General features: G+C 36.5%; 1 protein-coding gene and 1 long non-coding RNA gene across 3 annotated transcripts; one reads left to right on the forward strand and one right to left on the reverse strand.

The window, feature by feature from the left end:
* Positions 1-1,360: 1,360 nt before the first annotated feature.
* Positions 1,361-15,745, reverse strand: NABP1 (nucleic acid binding protein 1). 2 transcript variants are annotated; one of them, XM_074302824.1, is made up of 6 exons: positions 14,916-15,745; positions 14,354-14,492; positions 8,595-8,666; positions 6,707-6,782; positions 6,182-6,248; positions 1,361-5,126 (listed from the first exon to the last, which is right to left on the reverse strand). In XM_074302824.1, the coding sequence occupies exons 1-6, from the start codon at positions 15,004-15,006 to the stop codon at positions 5,005-5,007; spliced, it is 567 nt and encodes a 188-aa protein (XP_074158925.1). In that variant the 5' UTR covers positions 15,007-15,745; the 3' UTR covers positions 1,361-5,004. The 2 variants fall into 2 exon arrangements, with proteins under 2 accessions (XP_074158925.1, XP_074158924.1); XM_074302823.1 differs by having other exon boundaries at positions 1,361-5,198; positions 14,916-15,743.
* Positions 15,746-17,865: 2,120 nt separating this feature from the next.
* On the forward strand, positions 17,866-20,949 carry LOC141559625 (uncharacterized). Its single transcript, XR_012487507.1, has 3 exons — positions 17,866-18,029; positions 19,375-19,494; positions 19,965-20,949. It is a non-coding gene; the product is annotated as an uncharacterized LOC141559625 (long non-coding RNA).
* Positions 20,950-21,657: the final 708 nt, after the last annotated feature.

The raw sequence follows: 21,657 nt of genomic DNA on the forward strand, positions 1-21,657 counted from the left end.
AGGTTGAGTCTAATAAAGATGGGCCAGGTCAAAAAATCTGTTCTAGCCTAATTCTAACATTAGCTATAAAAGTATCAATATTTTGTCATTGGCACATTATGTATTTTAAAGACTTAAAATTATCACTTATGTTCCAATTATGCTCTAGTCATTTGGATTTCAAGTTTTTATATTCCCTTACGTTATTTTGAAACTAAAGGTGCCAGAAGTCATGTATTGAAAGAGTGAAGATTAACTCAAGGTTAATTCTATCACTGCCACATCCCAAATCAAATCTGCCCAGTTATAAAGGGAGAATTGAGACAGGTGTTAATTTAGGAATGGTACCTTTAAAAAACTCAGTTCCTAATTAATGCTCCCCAAATTGAAATTCCAGTAAACTGAAGTAACTTACAGCCAAGTCAAGGTTGCTGCTAATAAAGTATAAATTCTAAGCTCTTTTACCAATCACAAATTGATTTAATACTTTGTGCCTTCCACAGTGGGTCCAAGAACTCATAAAGGCCTTTTGTGGTTCAATGTTATCATGGATCCTCTAAAAAAATTTATCCAATTTAATGGCATACACTTACTGCCTTGTAACAGCACTGTATTTTTAACATAAGGCATCTTTAAAATCTCCAGATTTCCTAGTAAATCATGACTGCTCTTTTCTGAATTATTGAGGTTTTACCACGTTATGCTCACGGCCTTAGGCACTAAAAATCTGTCATGATTACAAAATATGAAACATAGCCAAAAACTGTTCAAGCCACTCTTTCCCATTTAGTTTGCTCATGTGGTCACAGGACAACAGTATCTGGAGATGGACAAAATAGGCAGGCCTTTAGATGTATCTTTAAAAAAAAAAAAAAAAAAAAAAAAAAACTCTTGATTACAAGGCTTAAAGGTCATAAAAATGTCAACTTGATATTGCATTTGCCTCAAAAGAAAAAAAAAAAAAAAAAAAAACTCTGGTTTCTTCAAAGCCACTAGACTTTGTACACTAGGGCTAGGTACATGCTACAAGAGTATTACTTTTCACAGCTTACAACTGGGACTTTTCAAGCCTCTATCATTAACCAGGATTAAAAAGTCAACACCTGATAGTTATTGCAATTTCATTTGCACAATGGAGTTATTTAAGAACATGACTTTTTGCCTCAGAAAGCAGCAAGAAATTTTTAGTCATTTCTGAAAGGCAATTGGAGGGAGTTGTGATTTATCTAGGGTCAGTGTCAAGAGGTTGCATCTAAATACAGATCCTCTTGATTCTAGAGCCAGTTTTATCCATTGTGCCATCTAGTTAGCCCCCCCCCCCTTTAAGACGAAAAGATAAGTTTGTCTAAGACATGGAATACGAAATAGAGACGTGACATTAAGGGAGAACATAGGTATAGAATGAGATCACGTGTTCAGTCTCCAAACATATTCAGATCCATAACTCAGTAAGAGTAATAATTGTTACAAAGTTTTAACTTGGGATTTTGTCAATTACTTTAAGATTGTTAGGTGTTAGCAACCTGTATTATCAAAAAATGACATTGTATTGCCACTTCTTCATAACATACTATGACAGACTTCAATGGCCTAATTATTGGCTTTGGCTGTATAGAAAATGATCTGTACCTCTAAGCATTCCTTTAAACATACAGAATAGGTAGCTTATAGTCTTACTAAGAATGACTATTGAGTATAACAGCTTAATAGTCAAATTGTCTTACAAACATAGGTCCCCTTAAGTGATGAAGCTATTCAAATGGTCAAGGGCTATTCCTGGGCTTAACTACAAAGTAGGAGGGGGAAAAAAATATCAATGAGCATGTGTATGATTCCTAGCAAACAATTATTTCTCCTTCCTCCAAAGATGTATTCATACTCCTCTAATGCTTCAACATGTAAATTATATTCTATGTGTGAACACTAAGGCTTTAGTAATAAAGCTATGATCAAGAACAGCAGAGGAAAGACTAGGGTAATGTTAGAGTGCTTAGGTATCACCTATATGAAATAGGTTTCATCAGAGTTTCTCTGTTCCATCTTTCACAACTCTCAAATTTCACCAACCCCCCAACCCACACCATCCATATGCCCAAGACAGAGGCATAAGCCATAATAAGCTGGTTCTTCTGATGAAACTTCAATCCACTTCAGAATTAACCATGATGTAGAAATTATGTGGGGAACTCAATCCAGTGACTTTTCCAGTAGATGTTAATATTTCCATCTTAAGTGCTCTTTTAAAAAATTAAGTTGGTAAGTGAAAAATTGGAGTGAGGGGAAAGCAGAAAAATAATCTTCCTCTGACTTCTTGATGAGAGTTGCCCAAGTAGACTAGACTGGTTAGATAAATGTAGGTCACTATAGATTGAAAGTCACTTGCTTTGGTACTGAAGGGTCTTTCCTTAAGAGAAAAGAGATTCATTAATAAATGGCACAGAAAAAAAGAGAACAAAGGCAAAATATTGAAACAAGAATATCACTAACCTCAAAAGAAGAAAAAGCATGTTTTTCCAATTAAAAACCATAGTACATTTATAGCAAGTGTAGTAATGGTGTCAGATCTAGCCTTCCCCCTATATCCTTTGTTTTCTAATGCATACTACATGAAAGTTGATGTACCCACAGGGGTACATTACAATGTTTAATATTTTTATTTCCTTTTTTAAAATGAAAATATCTTTACTTTTCTTTGGAAACATTTGTTACATTACTTAAAAGTACAAAAATGTCCTACCAAACAACTTTTTGCATGTGTGTGTCTGTTAGAAAAGTAGTTAATTTACTCAGAAGCCATTTGTTCCAAGATGGAGGAATTTTTTTTTTTTGAGGTTGATTTTACATCACTACTTCATACCAAATGGTTTTACTTTTTTGATAATTTTATCTAGTGAACAACTGAAATGCAAAGTCCTTAGAAAAAAAGAGCAAAATAATAAGAGCAAAGATGACCCAGTTTCAATTATTAAAAAGTAAACAGTTTAAAAAGTATCTTAAAGTTTAAAAAAAAAAAAAAAAGTTTGGTTGGGGAATCTGGTTGGAATTATTTGGCTTATTAAAAAAGGAACACATTTAGAAATAAGCTTGCATATCTAGATTAAACAATCTCTTCCCTTTTATCATTTCATTATGTAGCAGAAATTCATTAAATTCATTTTTAAAAGATCCATTTCCATAAAATGTACCAGGAAATTACATACATTAAATAATTTTTCAGACATAGACATCATGTCAACGTCAACACAAATACACTAATCATGAAAATGGTACCGCCTTCAGTACTATCTTAAAGACGAAAAGAGCAGCTCTCAGACTTTGGATACTTCCTATGAAACTCCAACAAAGCAAAAAAAACCCCAAAAAACTCATTTCTGTATCAAAATAAATAATATGAAAGGCTCTATAACAAAAGCAAAGGAAAAAAATATCCAGGCCATCAATCTCCCCAATCCAAATGCTATGTAGTTTTCAGGAAAAATAAGCACTGTGATTTAAAGAGAAGGAAGAAAAGCAACATACCCACAATAAAGATAGTCTTTACCAGTGTCTGTGACCAAGAAAGCAAGTCTAGAGACTATTCCTTACATGCGGGACTTCCACAGGAATTATTTTTTAAAATACTTTTAAGTAAACATGTAAATAAGAACAGAATGGCATACAAGTTTTCTCCACAATGTAACATTTAAAGCTAGACAAAGAATTAAGTAAGGTTTTTGTTTTTTGTTTTTTTTTTTTAAACATTAGTGCAAGTTTTATTCAAGGAGTCAACTTTGAGAATAAGTCTAACAAATGAAAATTTTACTAATAATCCATCTTACAAGAAATGGTGGAACTGAATGGAAATCATATATCAAGTGAAAAATCCACTTCCCAAAGCAATTCTTAAATAAAGCTACATTCAGTTCTACCAGAGGCATTTCTGTATCTTTGGCTGAAAAATAAAGTACTGTAAATTTTCTCCAGAAACTTGAAGTTGATGATGAAATGTTTATTTTAAAAAATAAGCTGTCTGATATAAGCTCAAATAAGTTTCTAGGAATTTCAATCCACATCAGATATTTTTGGTGAAAAAAAAACTGTAGTACTTTGATAATAAGCATCTTAAATTATGATTAGATTGCAGATTTCTACCTGACTTCTGTTCAATATCCCCATAACTTAACTAAGTACTTAATATCATCATCACTTCATTAAATACACCACAGACTAATGTCCTTAAAGAGGTTTTTTAAATTTTAAAGTTCTAAAACATTTTAAAAGGGATGGCTTTGAGAAAAATATTTAAAGGACAATTTTAAATCTTTCTTTTTTATAATATTTAGCCAAAGAATATTTTAGAACCCTGCCCCAAAATACAATAAATGCAGCTTTAAAAATAAAATTACCTGCTATGATATTAAAATGCTATTATATTTCATAATTCTGCTAGCCTGTTTTAGGTATTAAAGATAGCCTAAGATTGTTCAATCATTGGAAATATATTAATGGTAGTAACATGAATTAATGTCAGAAAATCAATCTTATTGGAGTCACAAGACAATCTCAACATTTGCTGCTATCTTTTTAACCATTTTGGGGGAGAGTTATTGTTTTTAATTGGCAATCTTTCTTTATTATTTAACAAACAAAAAAAAAAAAAAAAAAAAAAAAAAAACCACCTCTCATTAAGTCAAATAGGAATTACAAAATTTTTACAGAGGATACAGTAGACTCATAGAGACTATTAAAGCTGACCCATACACCCATGTGAAGTGCAGTTGAGGGGTGGGGCTTTTTCTTTTTTTCTTTTTTTTTTTTTTTGTTCCAAAAATATTTTCCCTCCTTTATAGACCATTCTTTCAGATGGCATTTAAGCAGCTTAATTGCATCATCATAAAACAAATCACTTTTCTCAACAAACCAAAACATAAAAACATACCAATAAAAGACAAACTTTTCACAGATAACCATAAATAAAAGTGCAATAAGTGTTCAAGTAGGGCATCATGTAGTTTAGGCAAGCTGTATGTGAACATTTGGCATAGGTCATCTTTTAAAGGCTCTCCGGGGGTCCCTCCCATTACTTATTGTGGTCACAACTGGCTGAGCATTAGCTGTTGCTGGTAGCTGTGGGTTTACAGGTCCTCGTCCATTGGCTCTCCCAGTACCTGCATAGGAGTGGGCATGATTATATGAAAATGGGAATCGCCCTGATTCAGGTCCAGTTTGTACACCATTTCCTAAAACGACAGTAACAATTCATCACCAGTTCCAGATCCTCACACTGACACCTGTATAAAAATATCCCCCTTTCTTTTTTTTTCTTTCTCTCTCTCTCTCTCTCTCTCTCTCTCTCTCTCTCTCTCTCTCTCTCTCTCTCTCTCTCTCTCACACACACACACACACACTCTCACACACTCTCACTCTCTCTCTCTCTCTCTCTCTCTCTCAAGACTGTTAAAGACTAGGGAAACACATTTCTGGTGACTGCCTTTTTTCCCCAAAAACTGATCATTTTAAATAAGCATATATGATAGCTCTAAATTGTACTTTGTGCTGTCATCAAGAGAAAGAGAAGAGAGAAGATTAACTTAGGGACCAAAGTCAGAAATCAACACTTACAAAAGAACAGATGTCCCCTCCCTATACTGAAAATAAAGGCAGAGAGAAAACAGAAAACAGTAGGAGTTAAAAGCCCTAGTAGACACTATTATTGATGCATCAAGACAGACAAACACAATAGATCGTTTTGATTTGTGCAGAAGTTTTAAGACACAAAAGTTAATAAGAAAAAACTTGGCATTCACTCATAAACTAGTGTTGTGATCATTAAGACAAAATTTCTGCTAACCTGATCTTCAAAATACCACTATGCAAGTTCCCCAATGTAAATTTTTATTTGGTTATTTTTAAGACTAAGAATATAATAGTTAATTCTAGTCTTTTTAAAAAAAAAAAAAAAAAAAACTTTAAAAGAATACTCCATCATAGTGAAGTTTGAAAAGCTAAGTTATAAACATGAAACCATTAAGTATAATAGCAAAAGATCCATTTTATATCAAATGAAATTACCAGGATACTAAGTTCTATAAATTCAATGGCAAAAGGGTTTGTTTACATGCTTCTAGTAACACAGCTCTTTCTTAAAAGTCAAACCCATAGTTCGGTCTACAAAATACACATATTCTTCAACCTTACATATAGTAGACACACAAAAACTTACCTACTGGCCCAAATGTACCTGTACCCATATTACTTGCTGAAGAATTATTTTTTTGTTCACCATGTGCCTTAAGGAAAATGTTAAGAAAAAAATTTAAATAAATAGCATCAAAGAAAACCTAGATGACCATGAAATGTACCAAAAGCTCATAGAAATGCATGTTTCTTAGTTTCTATCCACTCCTAGTTAGTATTTTTAAAAGTTTGCCCATGTACAGTTCTCTAATCAACAGTACCTCTGCCTAAACTATTCATATAATGAAGGCATGAAAGCACACAAAGTTGCTAAATTTCCTCACATCTCTTTTCCCACCCCCTCAGAATGGCAAATGACATACATCCAAATACATACATATATATCCATGAAGTTTTTGTGTATGTATGTGCATGAAGACAAATGATTTAAGATTTGAGAATTTCATATTACCTTTTGAAATAATTATAGACACATTAGTGTGTCAAGAAAATAGTTAACAATTGATCTATAAAACAAAAAAAGCAGTTTGCACATAAAACTGTTAATTACCACTTTGTTCTGCTGTCCAAGATAGTCTGGGTTAGGTTCACTGAAGTTTGGCACTTCTGAATATACCATACAAAATCTGAAAATAAAGCAAAAAGTTAGATGGCTGCTGGGATTTAAAAAAGAAAAAAAGGCAACTGGAGAATTTCTAGATTGGGAAATCAAATAAGAATTCTCTCTGCATTAAGTGTCAAAAATAAATCAAATTCTCACTCCTTCCCTACTAAACATATATGTCCTCCTTACAACAATAAAAGAAACTCAAAGACATTAAAGTATTTATTAAGCACAACCTTGCAAATATCACTCCTCCACTGTTTAGTATATTGGGTTGCATGTTTTTATACCTACAATGAACTATTCAATACTGAGCATCAGAAACATTAGAACATCCCCATGGTATCTTTAGATCAAAAGATGAATCTACTGTCCCACACCTTGGTATAGCACATGTTAGCATTCTTCTCAGTTGTGGCTGAATATATCTGGATGCAGTCCAATCATTATCCCTACCTCTAGTTATCTCCCAATGACAATAATATTTATTAAGGAGGCAGTTAAGGTGTATGCTACAATTCACATACCCAAGTACACTCACTACCACCTAAATATATAGATAAACCATTCACTTCTTAGCTTAATTTTAAAAAGAAAAAAAAAAAAAATAAAAGGTAAAATGTATTTGCATCTGACAAAGGACAAGCATACCACCTTGGAAGTCATTTCAGAATTGACTGGCTTAAGCATTTAACTTCTACGGATCTTTTATTTCTACTATTCCCAACAGGATTAATTTTAGTTATTCCTAAACAGATAAAATGACCACCAGTACATAAGATGACCAGTATCCCATACTTTTGCTTTTATCTCCTTGCAACATTCAACATTAGACAAATTAACACATAAGACAAATATAAAGAAACCATCTCTTCCCTTGACCTAAACCACACAAAGTGTTACCAATTTCTGAACCGAATTGATGACATTCTCCTTTTACCATTATTTACAGCTTCCCTGAAACAAAACTTATTCTGCTCCCTTCACTGTTGATTTTTAATTAAAAAAAAAAATTTTATAACGTGATGTTTCTTTCAACAAATTAAATCTCCAATTTAATATATGGCCTCAAATTAAGTTTTATTTTGGTTTTTTTCCTGAGCCCTGACCAAAAGCTGAATGGATTAATTATTTGGGTCACTATATATATATATATATATATATATTATACTTGTATTATTGCATCCCAATGACTAGGCTAGCATGGAGGCTGGATTACCTTTACACCCCCAGAGAGGATGGTCCCTCCAGGTCAAGGTGGAGATCATTACCAGGGCAGTGTATGGAAGCTCGCATTGCGGCTGCCTGCACCGTACCTAGACTGTGAATAAATAGAGGGCTTCAATTTTTCAGTGCTGTCAGTCCTTTTAACATGAGCACACATTCACCCAAGAACAGAAAAAAAATCAAATTTTAACTTATACCTATAACTTATACCTAGATAACTATTGCATGCTTTGTTTTTGTTTATATTTTAGAAGACAGCAGCTGATATCAGTAAATGCCCATTGTGATTCTTGGAAAAAACTATGTACCAAAGGCCTACAGGAATGGTCCTTCTGGGGAGAGATTTGAGGAAGTTTCTTACTGTTCTTTCTGCTAGAATAATTGAGACCAATCATGTAAGAAATAGAAATTTAGTCAATATACAATTAAGACAAATAAAAAGATAAATTTAACTTATTCGTGGTTTTTTTTTAAGCTATCAAATAGCATTAACTTTCAGTTCTTTTTTAAATTGAAAAACAAACCTCCAGATTAAATTGTACTTCATACCTACCATTTATTTTGCAAAATGTTATGTACACCATAGCTTCCATACTTAAATACTTACTCCCCAATTTTCTGAAGTTCACCTCCTCTTCCTGTGTAGAGAGTCAGGCACCCTTTCCACATGGATGCATATCTGAGGACAAACAAGAATCAATTATGTGTGTACCTGCTGCATGCACTGCAAAATGTTCCTCTTGAATGTGGTATAGAAGCTTTACTCTATTACTCTAATGGAATTATGATCTGATGTCAACAATGTTTTCATTTTAATGATTGTAATTCATCACCCATTCATCCATTCCTACCAATACTATGCAAGGCTCCCTTTGTCTTCCAATTAATGTGCCACAGGGGTAATTCCAATTCCCCATCAATTTGCCACAAAGAGTCAATCCAATGTACTGGATCCTTTTCTTCCTTTGCATTCTCTTCCCTTCCCTTCAAGCAGATAATATTAATTCAACCAAGAAATAGAAATATCAGCATTCTTGTGCTTAATACTATACTTAACTCACACTAGCTATATATCAACTTTTCCTATACATACATTTATTAGAATATAATCAATCTGCCAAAAGATTGGCCTGATTGGAGGAAACGTTCACCTGCCTTCCTTCACATAAAATTTTAATCACTAATCTGGGTGAGTAGGTACCAATAATCTAGTATGCTAAAAAAAAAAAAAAAAAAAAAACAAGCATGAAATAAGAAATAACATCCTGCTTTAAGTCCAAAATAAATTATATTTACTATAAATTTCAAGACTTTAGAAGGTTTCTATTAGTTTCATAACAACTAAACTATTACTTTATGTTAAAGCTAGCACCCTAATAGAGAAATCAACTTGATTTCACCATAGAAAATCTGCCATTCTTAATTTAAAAGCCAAAAAAATGAAGCTAGAATTTATCAAAAATGACAGGAGGCCTGAAGAGCTTATATTCATGTTATGAAGCAAGGAGACACAACTAGCAGTTACTCATTTTGACAAACTAACATTTCCTGCACCTAAAATCAATAAATATTTTAAGTAGGTTATTTAATGTGAATGGCACCATCCAAAAAAGGGTTTGTTTGTTTGTTTTTTTTTTTAAACCATATGCAGAATACAGTAGGGTCCCTGAGTTAACTGGTTTCCAAATAGATAAATAATGTGCTGAGAACCCAGCTAGCTATCTCCCTTTCCTTTCTTTCCAACTACTAGGGACTTTTTCCCCTCTCTTCCAATTCCCCCCCCCCAATCATTTCAAGGTGCAATCTGGAGTAACTGCTTCCCATCTAGTGTAGGCTAAATTAATGGAAGGGGGGGGAAAGATCAATCTAACAAAATCCAACAAAGCCTGCATCTCTCCCCTCCAACTACCCCTATTCTTTTTCACATAGCTCCTCTTCCCCTCACCGTACCCAATTCTGCTAGGTGATGAAATATCCAAGAGACTCAAGAGAACTGCTGAGCTAGTAAAAATGCAAATAGTTTAAATCTATCTTTTTGGTGTCCAAGTACCTACTCATTACACCATGTATGTGCATTATAGGCTTCCTTCACTGATGCTTAATAGGAAGGGAAAATCTAGTTATAGAGTAATAAACTTAGAAAACCACAAAATGGATTTTGGGTTTGCTATAGCCTTCTTTCCATTGGCCAGATAGTGGGGTTAGAAATCTTACTCAAAGAAATGGAAGGCAATAGAAAATAAAAGGGATAATAGGATAATTTGGCAGGAGATCATAGGCTCTATAGCACCATCTCCTTACTATTATTCCCTGACCTCTAGAAACCCTGGACCCCTTTTCTCCAATACACAACAAAAGAGTAAATCAGAGGGCTCACAACTCCTACAACCAAGTGATGTGTATGCCTTTTCCCTTTTATTTGTTCGTTAGGGCACATGAGGAGTAAGGAGGTATGTGTGAGACTAGCTCCCCAAAATGGGTTCCACATATAAAGACTTGTATAGAAATACCGTTAAATAGACTAGCTAAAATTCTAGTCATACTCAAATAACACTATACCCAAATGAGTATTATGGATTAAAGATGATTTGCAGACTGGCCTAGAAATCCAACCACTGAGGGTGACATTCTAGTTCCTGACCACTTAACAAAATAACAGAATGAAAAGCACTTTACATTTTACAAAGAGCTTTATGTATATTATGTATGTTAATTCACTTGATTAACACAATTAATACTGTAAAGCAGGAGTTATTATCTTTCCCCCTTTACAGAACAGAAAAAGAGGTTGAGGGCTTGACTTGTCCCAAGTCACAGAGCTAGAAATTCAAACTAGCTAGAAAATTCAAACACTTGTCTTCCCAACTCCAACCTATATATATGTATATATATGTCAAGTAATAAAATCTTCATTAAATTTATTAAACTTATTGTACTTTTCAACACAAATACCTCTTTTTATATGAGCTTTCCCCTATCTCCCCAGCTGACTTTCTCTATTCCCCGTATCTGCTTCCTTCTCCCCCGCCCAAAAATATACTCAGGCATATGTCTATTATATCTCCCTGGATAGAACCTAAGCCCTTTATGACAATAACTTTCTTTTTGTTTTTATCACCAAGGCCTATTACAATGCTTGGCATTTTAGTACTGGCTTATTGTGGTGTTGGCATTTTGTAGGTATAATTATAAAAATATTTGCATGAGTTCCAATGAAAAGGGAAGGAAGTGTGATAGTAAAAAGAACACTGGCTCTGGATTCATGCAAGAAATTCCATTTCTTTGGTCCTCAGCATCCTCATCTGTCAAATGATGGGGATGGAGTTGGTGGCAGATGTGGTTTCTTCCAACCCTCAATAAGGTATCTTCAACCATAGGAAAACAATTTACTGTTTTTTAATCATAAAAATACTAGATTTTAGAAGCTTAGAAGAGTGGCTAATTAGTGTTGCTTAAAATGGAGCCTGAGTTCTCCCAGCTCTCTTACCACCTGTGTAAATCTGAGAAACAACTGTATACTGGGCCCTCAATATTCTCATTAGTAAAATTCAGGACACTAAAATTCTTTCTCGATTAAATCTATAACCTAGATTCTAAATTTTAAAACTGAACAAAAGTATTTATATCAAAAGAAATGTTTTTCTGCACTGAATTTGAGCATTAAGCTATCAAAGTAATTTGTCTAGAATTTGTCACTTTGCACAATTACGGGTGCCAAATAGTTTAGCCTAGATAGATTATAAGGACAACCTTTAAATTTAAGGAAAATCTATAAAATGAATAACTTTTACAAAATGCTTGAGTTTCTTTGTGTCCTGATTTACCTGCAGCATGTATTAAGTTAAACTTGAGAACATATTAATTTTCTGAATGTAATAAGTTATAAAATATAAAAATTATGTAACCAAAATATTCATTTCTTCCAAATAGTTTATTTATAGCACTAGGTCTGACCTTTAGTTGAATATTGTTTTTAGCAGTCCTCATCTATAAACACTCTTCTCTATACAAATGGTTGATACTGTGGTCTCTGTTAATACTAACAGTTTATGCTAAGAAATACCAGTTCCATTCCCAGACTGTTAATTTTCTTTTAACCAAGTTATTTTAATAATAAAGTGCTCTCAGTCACACACCTATCTTGATATTCAATAATTGTAGTTGCCAATGTAGGAAAGTTTGGAGCTTTTTATTTTGGGTTTTTTGTTTTTTGGTTTTTTTTTTTGGACAAAAGCAAATTGCTGTGAACAGAATTATAATTATTCTGAAGAATAACTTTAGAGTTAGAGGAATATGAGTAAAAAATACCAAGCATAAAGGGTTTTCTGGAGGGAAAAAATTACTGTGACAAAAAACAAATTACTATATGTAAAAGAGAACTTATTTTTTTTAACAAAACCATTTTTGTCATTTCTTTTTTCTCCTCTCTTTAAAATAGAGGTAGAGAGTAAAGGTCAATGGATTTTAGAGTCGGGATACTTAATAGGGAACCACTCCATCATCTATCTGACCTTTAAAAAGTCATTTCTCTTCACTTTCAGTTCTCAAAAATGTAAGGAAGTTAATTGATTTCTAACCTGCTTCCTGCTTTAAGTCATATACTGCTTCAAAACCAGGTAAAACAAAAGTTCTACCTTAAACCTGGACAAATACAAAAAGATTTGTGTGTAATTAACTAGAGGGACCTTGACTGGAACCCTTGGTTCTGTCACTTACTTTGTAATCCAGGGACAAGTAATTTCTCTGGGAGCAAGTTTTTCATCTGTAAAGCTGGGGGCAACAGTATTTTGAACTACATGACCACTGGGTGGAATAGAAGATAAATGTTTTCAACTTGGGAATCTTTAAGAACTGGAGTTCAAATGCACCCTAAAATACTAGCTGTGTATTATTGGACTATTGAGCAAATCTCTCTGCCTGTTTCTGCATCTATAAATGGAGATAAATAATAAAGCACTTTATTCCAAGAATTTGGAGAACCAATAAGAATATTTGTAGCATTTTGCAACCCTTAAAGCACTATATAAATTAAAGCTAGCTTTTATTATGTGAAATAATATAATTCTAAATAAAAGCTATCAACAATTACTACACTAAGGAACCTTTCCTTAAAAGCCAAATTTCAAATACATAATTGAGAAAAGTAAAATTTTGATGAAAAATCCTATTTATATGGTATTTTTAATCCTAAATTAGGAATGCTAACAATCTAAATGTTATTTAAGTTTCACCCATCCCTTCCAAAATAGAAATTATCTCTGGATTCTTTAACTATGAAGGTCAAATTTACATGGTCACTTATATGTCACCTGATTCATTGTCAATGAATCAAATATGTAGTCAAGAATAATGTCTGTTCCCAACTTCCTGCTTTGAAGATAACAAACTCTTAGGCTTCCTTCCTGGAGATGTTATAAAAATATCAAGATAATGCCTGTTAAGTTTTCTGAGTTCCTTAGCATCAAGGTAACATGCCTAATTACATCATACTATTATGACTATTATCTATCCCCACCCTACTTCCCTGTAGTTATTCATGACTCACAAATATATTACAATCATCTCACTGCAAAAACTTCCAAATCTTTCCTAATTTATGGGAAATTCTATTAACTCTTCTATCACAATCATCCCCAAGTAAGTTCATCAATTTATTCCTATGGATGTTGGAACTAAGTTTTTGCAATATATATAACTGCTACATAAATTTGTTTTTGCTTTGCATTCTAAAAAAAAATTTAGCATAATAAATCATACTACTACTACTATGCTTTTTTTCCCCCAGTTTACCTACCAGAATGTTACAAGCCACTCTCTCCTAATGAAGATTTGAACAAGAAAAAAAAAAAGCATAAGCATATGTTTACTTAAAGGAAGAACAAAAATAGTTTCTGGCTATCTAAAACAAATGTCACACATGCTAAATATACGATTACAGCCTACCTTTGACATACTAACAGAAACTAAGTTCTCCAACTCAGGCTTGTCCTCTTCCAGATACCAGGTGTAAACACATACCTGGTAAAATTTGGGCAGGTTCTGAATGAGTGCCTCACTCCAGAGATCAATAATCTCACTCATTTATTGGACAATGTTGATTTACTATCTCACCCCTTACACTACACTACCTAAATTTTCTCTTCTTTCCAATGCAATCTAAAAACCCTGAATTGCATTGTTTAGAAGTGAGAAATAAGTTTGAACTGAAAGCTACTGCTTTAGTGGCAAAAGTGCTCATTTTAATTCTTGTCTGTCCTTTATGGGGAAAGCACGTTGAGTGTGGCTTCATAGACTTTATGATGGGTGGATGTGTGGATGGATGGATGGACACAGTAGTAGTCCACACTCCTCTTTCTTCATACCTACCCTCGGGTTAATCGAATAATATCCCCGGGCTGGATAAGACCTCCGATTTCATCCCACACCGAAATAGTGATGCTTCCCGTCTTATCGGCTACTTTGCATGACCTTACTTCGTGGCCGTCTTTGGTTTTGGTCACTCGTCCTGCGAGAATTTAAAACATCCAAAGAGGGGTAGGGGGGAAAAAAATATTCAGGTCAACATTTTTTTTTTTTTAAGGAAGAAGTGACTTTCGACGAGGGCTCCTCTCCACGAACTCGGGGAAGGAAATTTTTTTTCTCCCCCACAGGTCTCCGACGACGAGATCACCCTTCCCTCCCATGGGATTTTCGCAAAGTGGGAAAGGGAAAGCTAACGAGAGACACGGGAGCAGGTCTCCATCTGGGACTCCGAGAAGCGGCCACGTGCGTACGGAGAAGGCCGGGGGTGGGGGTGGGGGAGAACACGCGTGAAGCACCTCCCCGTGGGAAGAGTGGGCAGGGGTGGAGGAAGGGGAAGGGGGAGGAGAGGGTTGCACAAGCCTTGGAGAGGAGGGGGTGTAGCTCCAGTGGCGGGGACCCAACTTACCTATCTCCAGGACAATAAAGACGACATTTAAGTTTTTCAGCCCGGGCTTAATATCTTTTATAAAGAAGTGCGGGTCGTTCGCCCCATTCATATTGAGAGCGGCTGCAGGTGCGGTGGCGGCTGCTGGTACGGCTGTGACCCGGGCAGAGGACAAAGCATCCCACCCCTCGGGGCACGGGAGAGGGGGCGGAAGGGGGCAGACGAGGCTCGACCTTGGGCGCTGGGGAAGCTTAGAAAAACACAGGGGGCGCGGGGGCCGGACGGTCAGCGTCTGATCAGCCCTCCTGGGTTCCCCCCCAAGTTAAAAAAAGGGGGAGGGGAATCGAAGCCGCAGAAAGAAAATGGAAGAAGCCACGGAGAGGGGGCGGGCGGGGGGGCACTCGCGACCACACGGCCCGCCTGGGGCCAACACAGCAGCGGCCACCCGCTTAATGGAAGGGAGTAAAGGGAGCGTTTAATGCAAACGCCCCGCTTTGTAAAAAAGAAAGCCGGGAAGAGCCGGCTGCGCGCTCCGCGCTGCCGGGCTGAGCTCAGCTCGCGAGCCGGCCTCCAGCCCCCGGCGCGCTCGCTCACACACGCGCACACAAACACACGCACACACACGCGCCCGGCCGCCGGGTCCACGCGCGTGCTAAGGGATCCGGGAAAGAGAGACCGGGGGACGGGTGGAGGGGGTGGGGTGGGAAGGAGGCAGGCAGAGCAAGAGCGTGTGCACTGAGCTCCAGCCACCAGCAGCGACTGACCAAGTCTACGGCAGAGCCGCTTGCCCAGGCAGCTAGACCCGACTCGCCCCGCCCCTTGTGACGCCACAGGTGTGGCGTCAGCACGTCTGCACGTCCGCACGGCTTGGGGGAGGGGAGAAAGTTGGGGGCGGGCCGGAGAGCCTCACCCTCTAGCCTAAATTCTGAAGGTGACACTTTGCACGCTCTGCACCGTCTTTTGTCCCTTTTACCCTTTTCCCCTCCTCCTCCCTTTACTCCTTCCTCTTCCTTTTCTTCCTCCCCCTTTCTCCTTTCTCTTCCCCCTCCCTGTTCTTTCTTCCCCTTTACCCTCCTCCTCCTCCTGCTTTTCCTCTCCCTTCTCCTCGGGCCCCAGGTGTTCTGCCCCCTCTTCTGCAATCCTTTTTCACACCCTTCTCCTAGAGTCACACCTCCACTCACCTATCTCCCCAGCCCTGAACTCGGGAGCGCAGATCGGAAACGTGGCCCCTTGCACGGCTGTAGAAAGAATTTGGCAAAAAGTTCTCACTGGGGCCGGCCCCAGGGACCGAGGGATGGTATCTGTGGAAAAACGCATAATTAAACTCAAAACCTTTTGAGCTAGAAAGGGCCCTGGAAATCATGTAGCACATTTCACAGAAGCTGAGGCAGAAAGGTGAAAACAAAGCCAAAGTGACAAGCTCTAAGGCAAAGAACCGGGATTCAAGTCCGTGCTTGTGGCTGTAAACGTCCTGCCCTTTCCTCCCCACACACCTAAAATGTGCATTCTGAAAGGGGAGAGCAGGAAGGGATAGCTGGGATGTGAGCTCGGAGATCTGCTTACTGCTGTTTTTAATTAGTATCCCCTGCTCCTAGCATAATGCCTTTCTTCCAGGAAGAACCTAAATGCATTTTCATTCTTTCCTAGAAACGTTAGAACTGGAAAAAGATGTGGAAGAGGATTTAGAAGGAACATGGACTAAAGTGCTTAATCCAAGATCAGAGACAGAAAAACTAAGCTTAAAACTGAAGGAAGAGTATGACCGTGTCACATCTATAATCACTCCCATAAACTCCTATGGCGCTCTGTTACTTCCAGAATTAAATAAAATCCTCTGGCCTTTAAAGCTGTTGACAATCGGTTCCTTTTCTGCCTTTCTCTTTACTTTCTTCCATGTAGAGCCAGCAACATTTGACATTCTTGTTGTTCCTCTCACACCACTCCCCCATGTCTGGCACTCTCCCAAATCTAAAATTCTCTCCCTCCTCACAACTCCACCTTATAGCTTCCCTGACTTTCTTTAAGAAAGATCCACTCAAATCTCCCCTCCTGCTAGAACTCTTTCCAGATTCCCCCCACTGCTGGAGCCTTCCCCTTTGAGAGGCTCTCATTTACACTTGTATATCCCTTGTGATTTGCTTCTGGTCTTCTCCCATTAGAATTTGAAGGGATTTTTTTTTTTTAACCTTTCTTTATAGCCCCAAGCTTCAGTGGGGAATGATGATAATAAAAATGATTCAAAACTCCTGGGTTTGTGGCTGTACATCAAAGCAGGAAATAGAGGAAGTGAGAAGTTCCAGAGTTTCTTCAAGGAATTCTTTCTATTCAAAGGAAATAAATACCAGTTGTTGTGTCCCTGAAGTTTATCACCTTTGGACAAGTAACCTTTCACACTTAGGCTAGTCCCAGGGAGGCACATTCACAAAAAAGTCCTCTGGCCAGTACTCAACTTTATAGACTGGAAAAATGGGTCAGACCTAGTACTTTACTTAGCTTTGTAGAACCAATGTTAATTCAGTGCTTTCCTGGACTTAGCCAAGACAGAAAACAGAATTTTATTCTATTGTGGTGTCTCTGTTAGTGAAAAGGTAATATACATACTCTTCAAAAAAGAAAATTTCAATGACAAGAAAATACAGAGATTTTTCCATCTGCACATTGCATACATTTTAATACCACTCCAAAGGTTGACCACTACCACTATGAATGCCAAGGAAGGAATAATAGTTCAGTGATATGCTAGTAAATGTTTAACAATGGACTCTCAGAAAACAAGACACATTTTAAACTTTAATCTGCATTATTAACATTCTTTCCATCACTTTAAGTGTACACAATCAACAAAAAATAAATAAATCAAAGCCTGGTTTCTAATGTTTGCAAATTTCCAAAGGGGAAATGATTACATGGAAAATGTTGATGCTATAAAAGCTGGTTCCAGCACACACCCCTTGAGATAGTTGAGGGAAACATTGCATTGCTTTCCACAAAGCATTTTAAATTTTGCTTCTATCTCTTATTTCTAGTTTTCCTTTGACTCTCTTTAGATCACTGAGCTAGCAGTAAGGAAGACCTTGCTTTCAAAATCCTTATTCTCTCTTAACAGTGTGTGACTTTGGGCAAGCTACTACCTTTGTGAGTCTCAATTTGTTTATCTTTAAAATGGGGATAATAATATGTATGGGGCAGGGTAATTATGAGGTTCAAATGATAAATACATTTTTAAAGTGCTGTATAAATTTAAGTAGTTATGATTCTCTCTCTCTGTCCTGTCAGTAGCTTAGCTCAACCAATAGAATTAGTGTGTTGCACAGCCCTCACAGTGAGACTTTGTTTTAAAAGGTTGTTGACCCCTTAAAACAATGTAACCACTTTTCTCATTGTAATTGTTTCATCTTTGTAATTCTGGACTCCATGGTTATATTGTGGAGCTCATTGATGGTACTGAACTCATAATTAATACATAAAAAATAAATACATGAAGAATAAATCATCATTACTAAGTAAAGTGCAGAGTGCATGACCTACTGATAGTGAATTAGTAGACTTAAGTTTTCTAATAAACACTGGATACTATAAATTAGAGAAAAGGAATTCCAGGCCTTCCTCTTAATTTCATACAACTGTAGGAATTTATATTGTCACATACATACACATACTGAGAGAGAGAGAGAGAGAAAAGCACCTCCTTCATAAACTACTTTGTAGAGGTAAGACTCTGGGCTTGGGATATGATCTGTTTTTGGATCCCATCTATTCTTTGACAATGAGCATGTCACTTAACCTCTGTAAAAATCCTGTTTCTTTCCTCATTTCTAAATTGGGGGCAACAGCTCTTCCAATACCTAGTTCACAGAGTTATTGTGAGGAATGTTATATTTATGTGAGTTGCTATTATTACCTTGTTCAGAGGAGACTTTCTGAAGGTTTAAGAATAAAAAAATAAAAACCACTGGTTAATCAACTTAATGATAAGAAATTATCACTTTAATTGATCAATTGATTCATAATAAGTTATCATTCTACAATTCTAGACTGAAGTGAATTGTTGAAGAATGACTAAAGCAGATTACTTTTTAACACTTGCCTTAGAACCCACTGATTCTGCTGCTTCTTCCCCCACCTCAGAATTTCCCCCTCTATTGCTTTCTCTGCCTTTCTCTCTCACCAGCCCACTTCTCTTTTTTCTACCTATACTTGTCTCTCCCATCTATTACCTTTCCTATCTTCCCCAGCTATATGACTAACCCTTGTGTTTATGCCCTTTTGATTTCTTCCCTCTCTACTTTGGTTAGTCTCTCCTCTTCTTTTTCCCTTAATATTTTCTTTACCTGCCCTTCTTTTCTTCTCTACATTCCTCTAAATTCTACCCCTCCCATAATTGAAAACTATTCTCTCTTAGGCTTATAGCCTTTTCAAGTTGAAGAATTTATCATCAATGTGGGAGCTGACTTTGATTGCATGTTTGTTCTAATTGAAGATGTTTGACAACATAGCTGAAAACATCATGTTCAAAAGCATGAGAGCAAGCAGATGGCCTTGTTTCACTCTAGTGAGGACTGAGAAAGCTCAAGAGCATTGTCTATTGTCCAGAACCCAGGTAAGCCCACTTTCATGAAAATGGCATAGTGTTCTGATGAATTTCTCTGGGCAACTAAATTTTGACATAGTTTTCTATAAGCCCTCATGACTGAAAGTATCAAAGATCTTGGTCAGATCTTCAAATGCTGTATACGGATCTCTATTCTCCTATCTCTAATGCTCCTGGCATTTTTACTGGAGTTGTCGAGCAGTAAATACCATATCAACTTTGATGCCATACTGGCTCTTTCCATTTGCTGGGACAACCTATTAAGGAAGACTCTGGCAAGAATCTTGCAGCAATGACCAAGAGACACTGTCATTGGACAATCCATTTCCTTTATAATGATGGACAACAGAGGCATCCTTGAACTCCTGGGGCATAACTTCCTCTTGCCATATAATATGGAAAATTTCAGTCAGTTTTTGTATGAGCAATGGACAGCCCATCTTGTACATCTCAGCTGATGCATGATTTTTTGCTTACAGATGATTGTGCAGCCTCTGAAGCTGAGATCCAATAAAGTATGGATTGATTCTCTGCTGCTTGTGCTAACTTTGGCCTAACAATTAACACCAAGAAAACACAGATCCTCCATCAGCTAGCACCACACTATCCATATGTAAAACTATCAGTTACAACAAATAGTAAAATTTTGAATACTATGTATAAGTTCTCTTACCTTGGCAATATACTTTCCAGGGATGTCTACACTGATAATGAAATTGATATATACATTGCTAGAGCTAGCTCAATCTTTGCACCAGTACAGGAAACTGAATAGTTTCCATTTGAATTGTCTTAGGAAGATTCTGAAGATCATCCAGCAGAATAAGATACCAGACACTGAGGTCCTTTCTCAAGTAAACTGCCAAGTATTTGAACTCTACTACCCAGAGCACGACTCTGTTGGGTTGACCACATTATTTGAATACCAAATGTAAGCTTGACAAAAAAATTATTTTGTGGAGAATTCACACTTGGCAGGTGTTTACAAGGTGGTCAGAAAAAAGCAATATAAGGACACTCTCAAGATCTCTCATAAGAACTTTAGAAAAGATTGCATAACATGGGAGACATTGATTGGCACAGGACCACCCAGTATGGCATGCCCTCATCAGAGAAGATGCCATGCTCTATGAACAAAGAAGAATTGAATTAGATTAAAAGAAACGTGAAATGCACAAAATTAGACAATCACCCCAAATGTTCACAGGGACTTTTGTGTCAGATCTGTGGCAGAGCACTCCGAACTCATATTGGTACTATCAGCCACAGTTAGACACACTGTAACTGGACTCTAACATAGTGGTGGCATTTTGGTCCTTTTTGAAAACAAAGGACAACCACCAACCAACCTTCCTAGGAGTTGTAATCATTAAAAAAAAAATTTGGTGTTTCACTTTTTAATTTAAATGGAATATTTAATATGTATAGGAATGCCTGCCATCTAGGGGAGGGGTTGGAGGGAAGGAGGAGAAAAATTCGGATCAGAAGGGAGTACAAGGGATAATGTTGTAAAAAAAAAAAAAAATTACTTATGCTTATGTACTGTCAAAAAAATGTTATAATTATAAAATCAATTAAAAAAAAATAACAGGGGCAGCTACGTGGTGCAATGGATAGAGCACCAGCCTTGAATTCAGGAGGACCCGAGTTCAAATCTGGTCTCAGACACTTAACACTTCCTAGCTGTGTGACCCTGAGCAAGTCACTTATCCCCAGGCTCAGGAAATAATAATAATAATAATAATAATAATAATAATAATAATAATAATAATTTAAATGGAAGTGAATTTATTGTTAAAAAAAAAAAGTTTGGTGTGTCACTTCTTAATTTAAGTGGAAGTGAATTTCTACTTTCTAGAGGCAAGCAACCAAAAAGAGGAAGGGCAGTGAATTTTGGCCTAATGAAAAATAGTTAAAGGAACTAAAGATGTTTAGCCTGGAGAAAAAGAAAATAGAATCCCTTATTTTCTGTAACTAGTGTGGTCACATGGAAAAGTGTTTCAGCTTATTCTGTTTGGCTTCAAGGATAAACCTAGGTACAATAGATTGAAGTTGAAATAAAGCTAAATTTAGGAATTTCATGGTAGGTTTAAAGAGAAGATGGTCTGGTAACATGCAGAGGTCTATGGATGACAATTTGATAGACAGAATGTTCCATTGATACCCTCTGAA

Source organism: Sminthopsis crassicaudata, chromosome 3 (assembly GCF_048593235.1).
Source record: "Sminthopsis crassicaudata isolate SCR6 chromosome 3, ASM4859323v1, whole genome shotgun sequence".
NCBI lineage: Eukaryota > Metazoa > Chordata > Mammalia > Dasyuromorphia > Dasyuridae > Sminthopsis > Sminthopsis crassicaudata.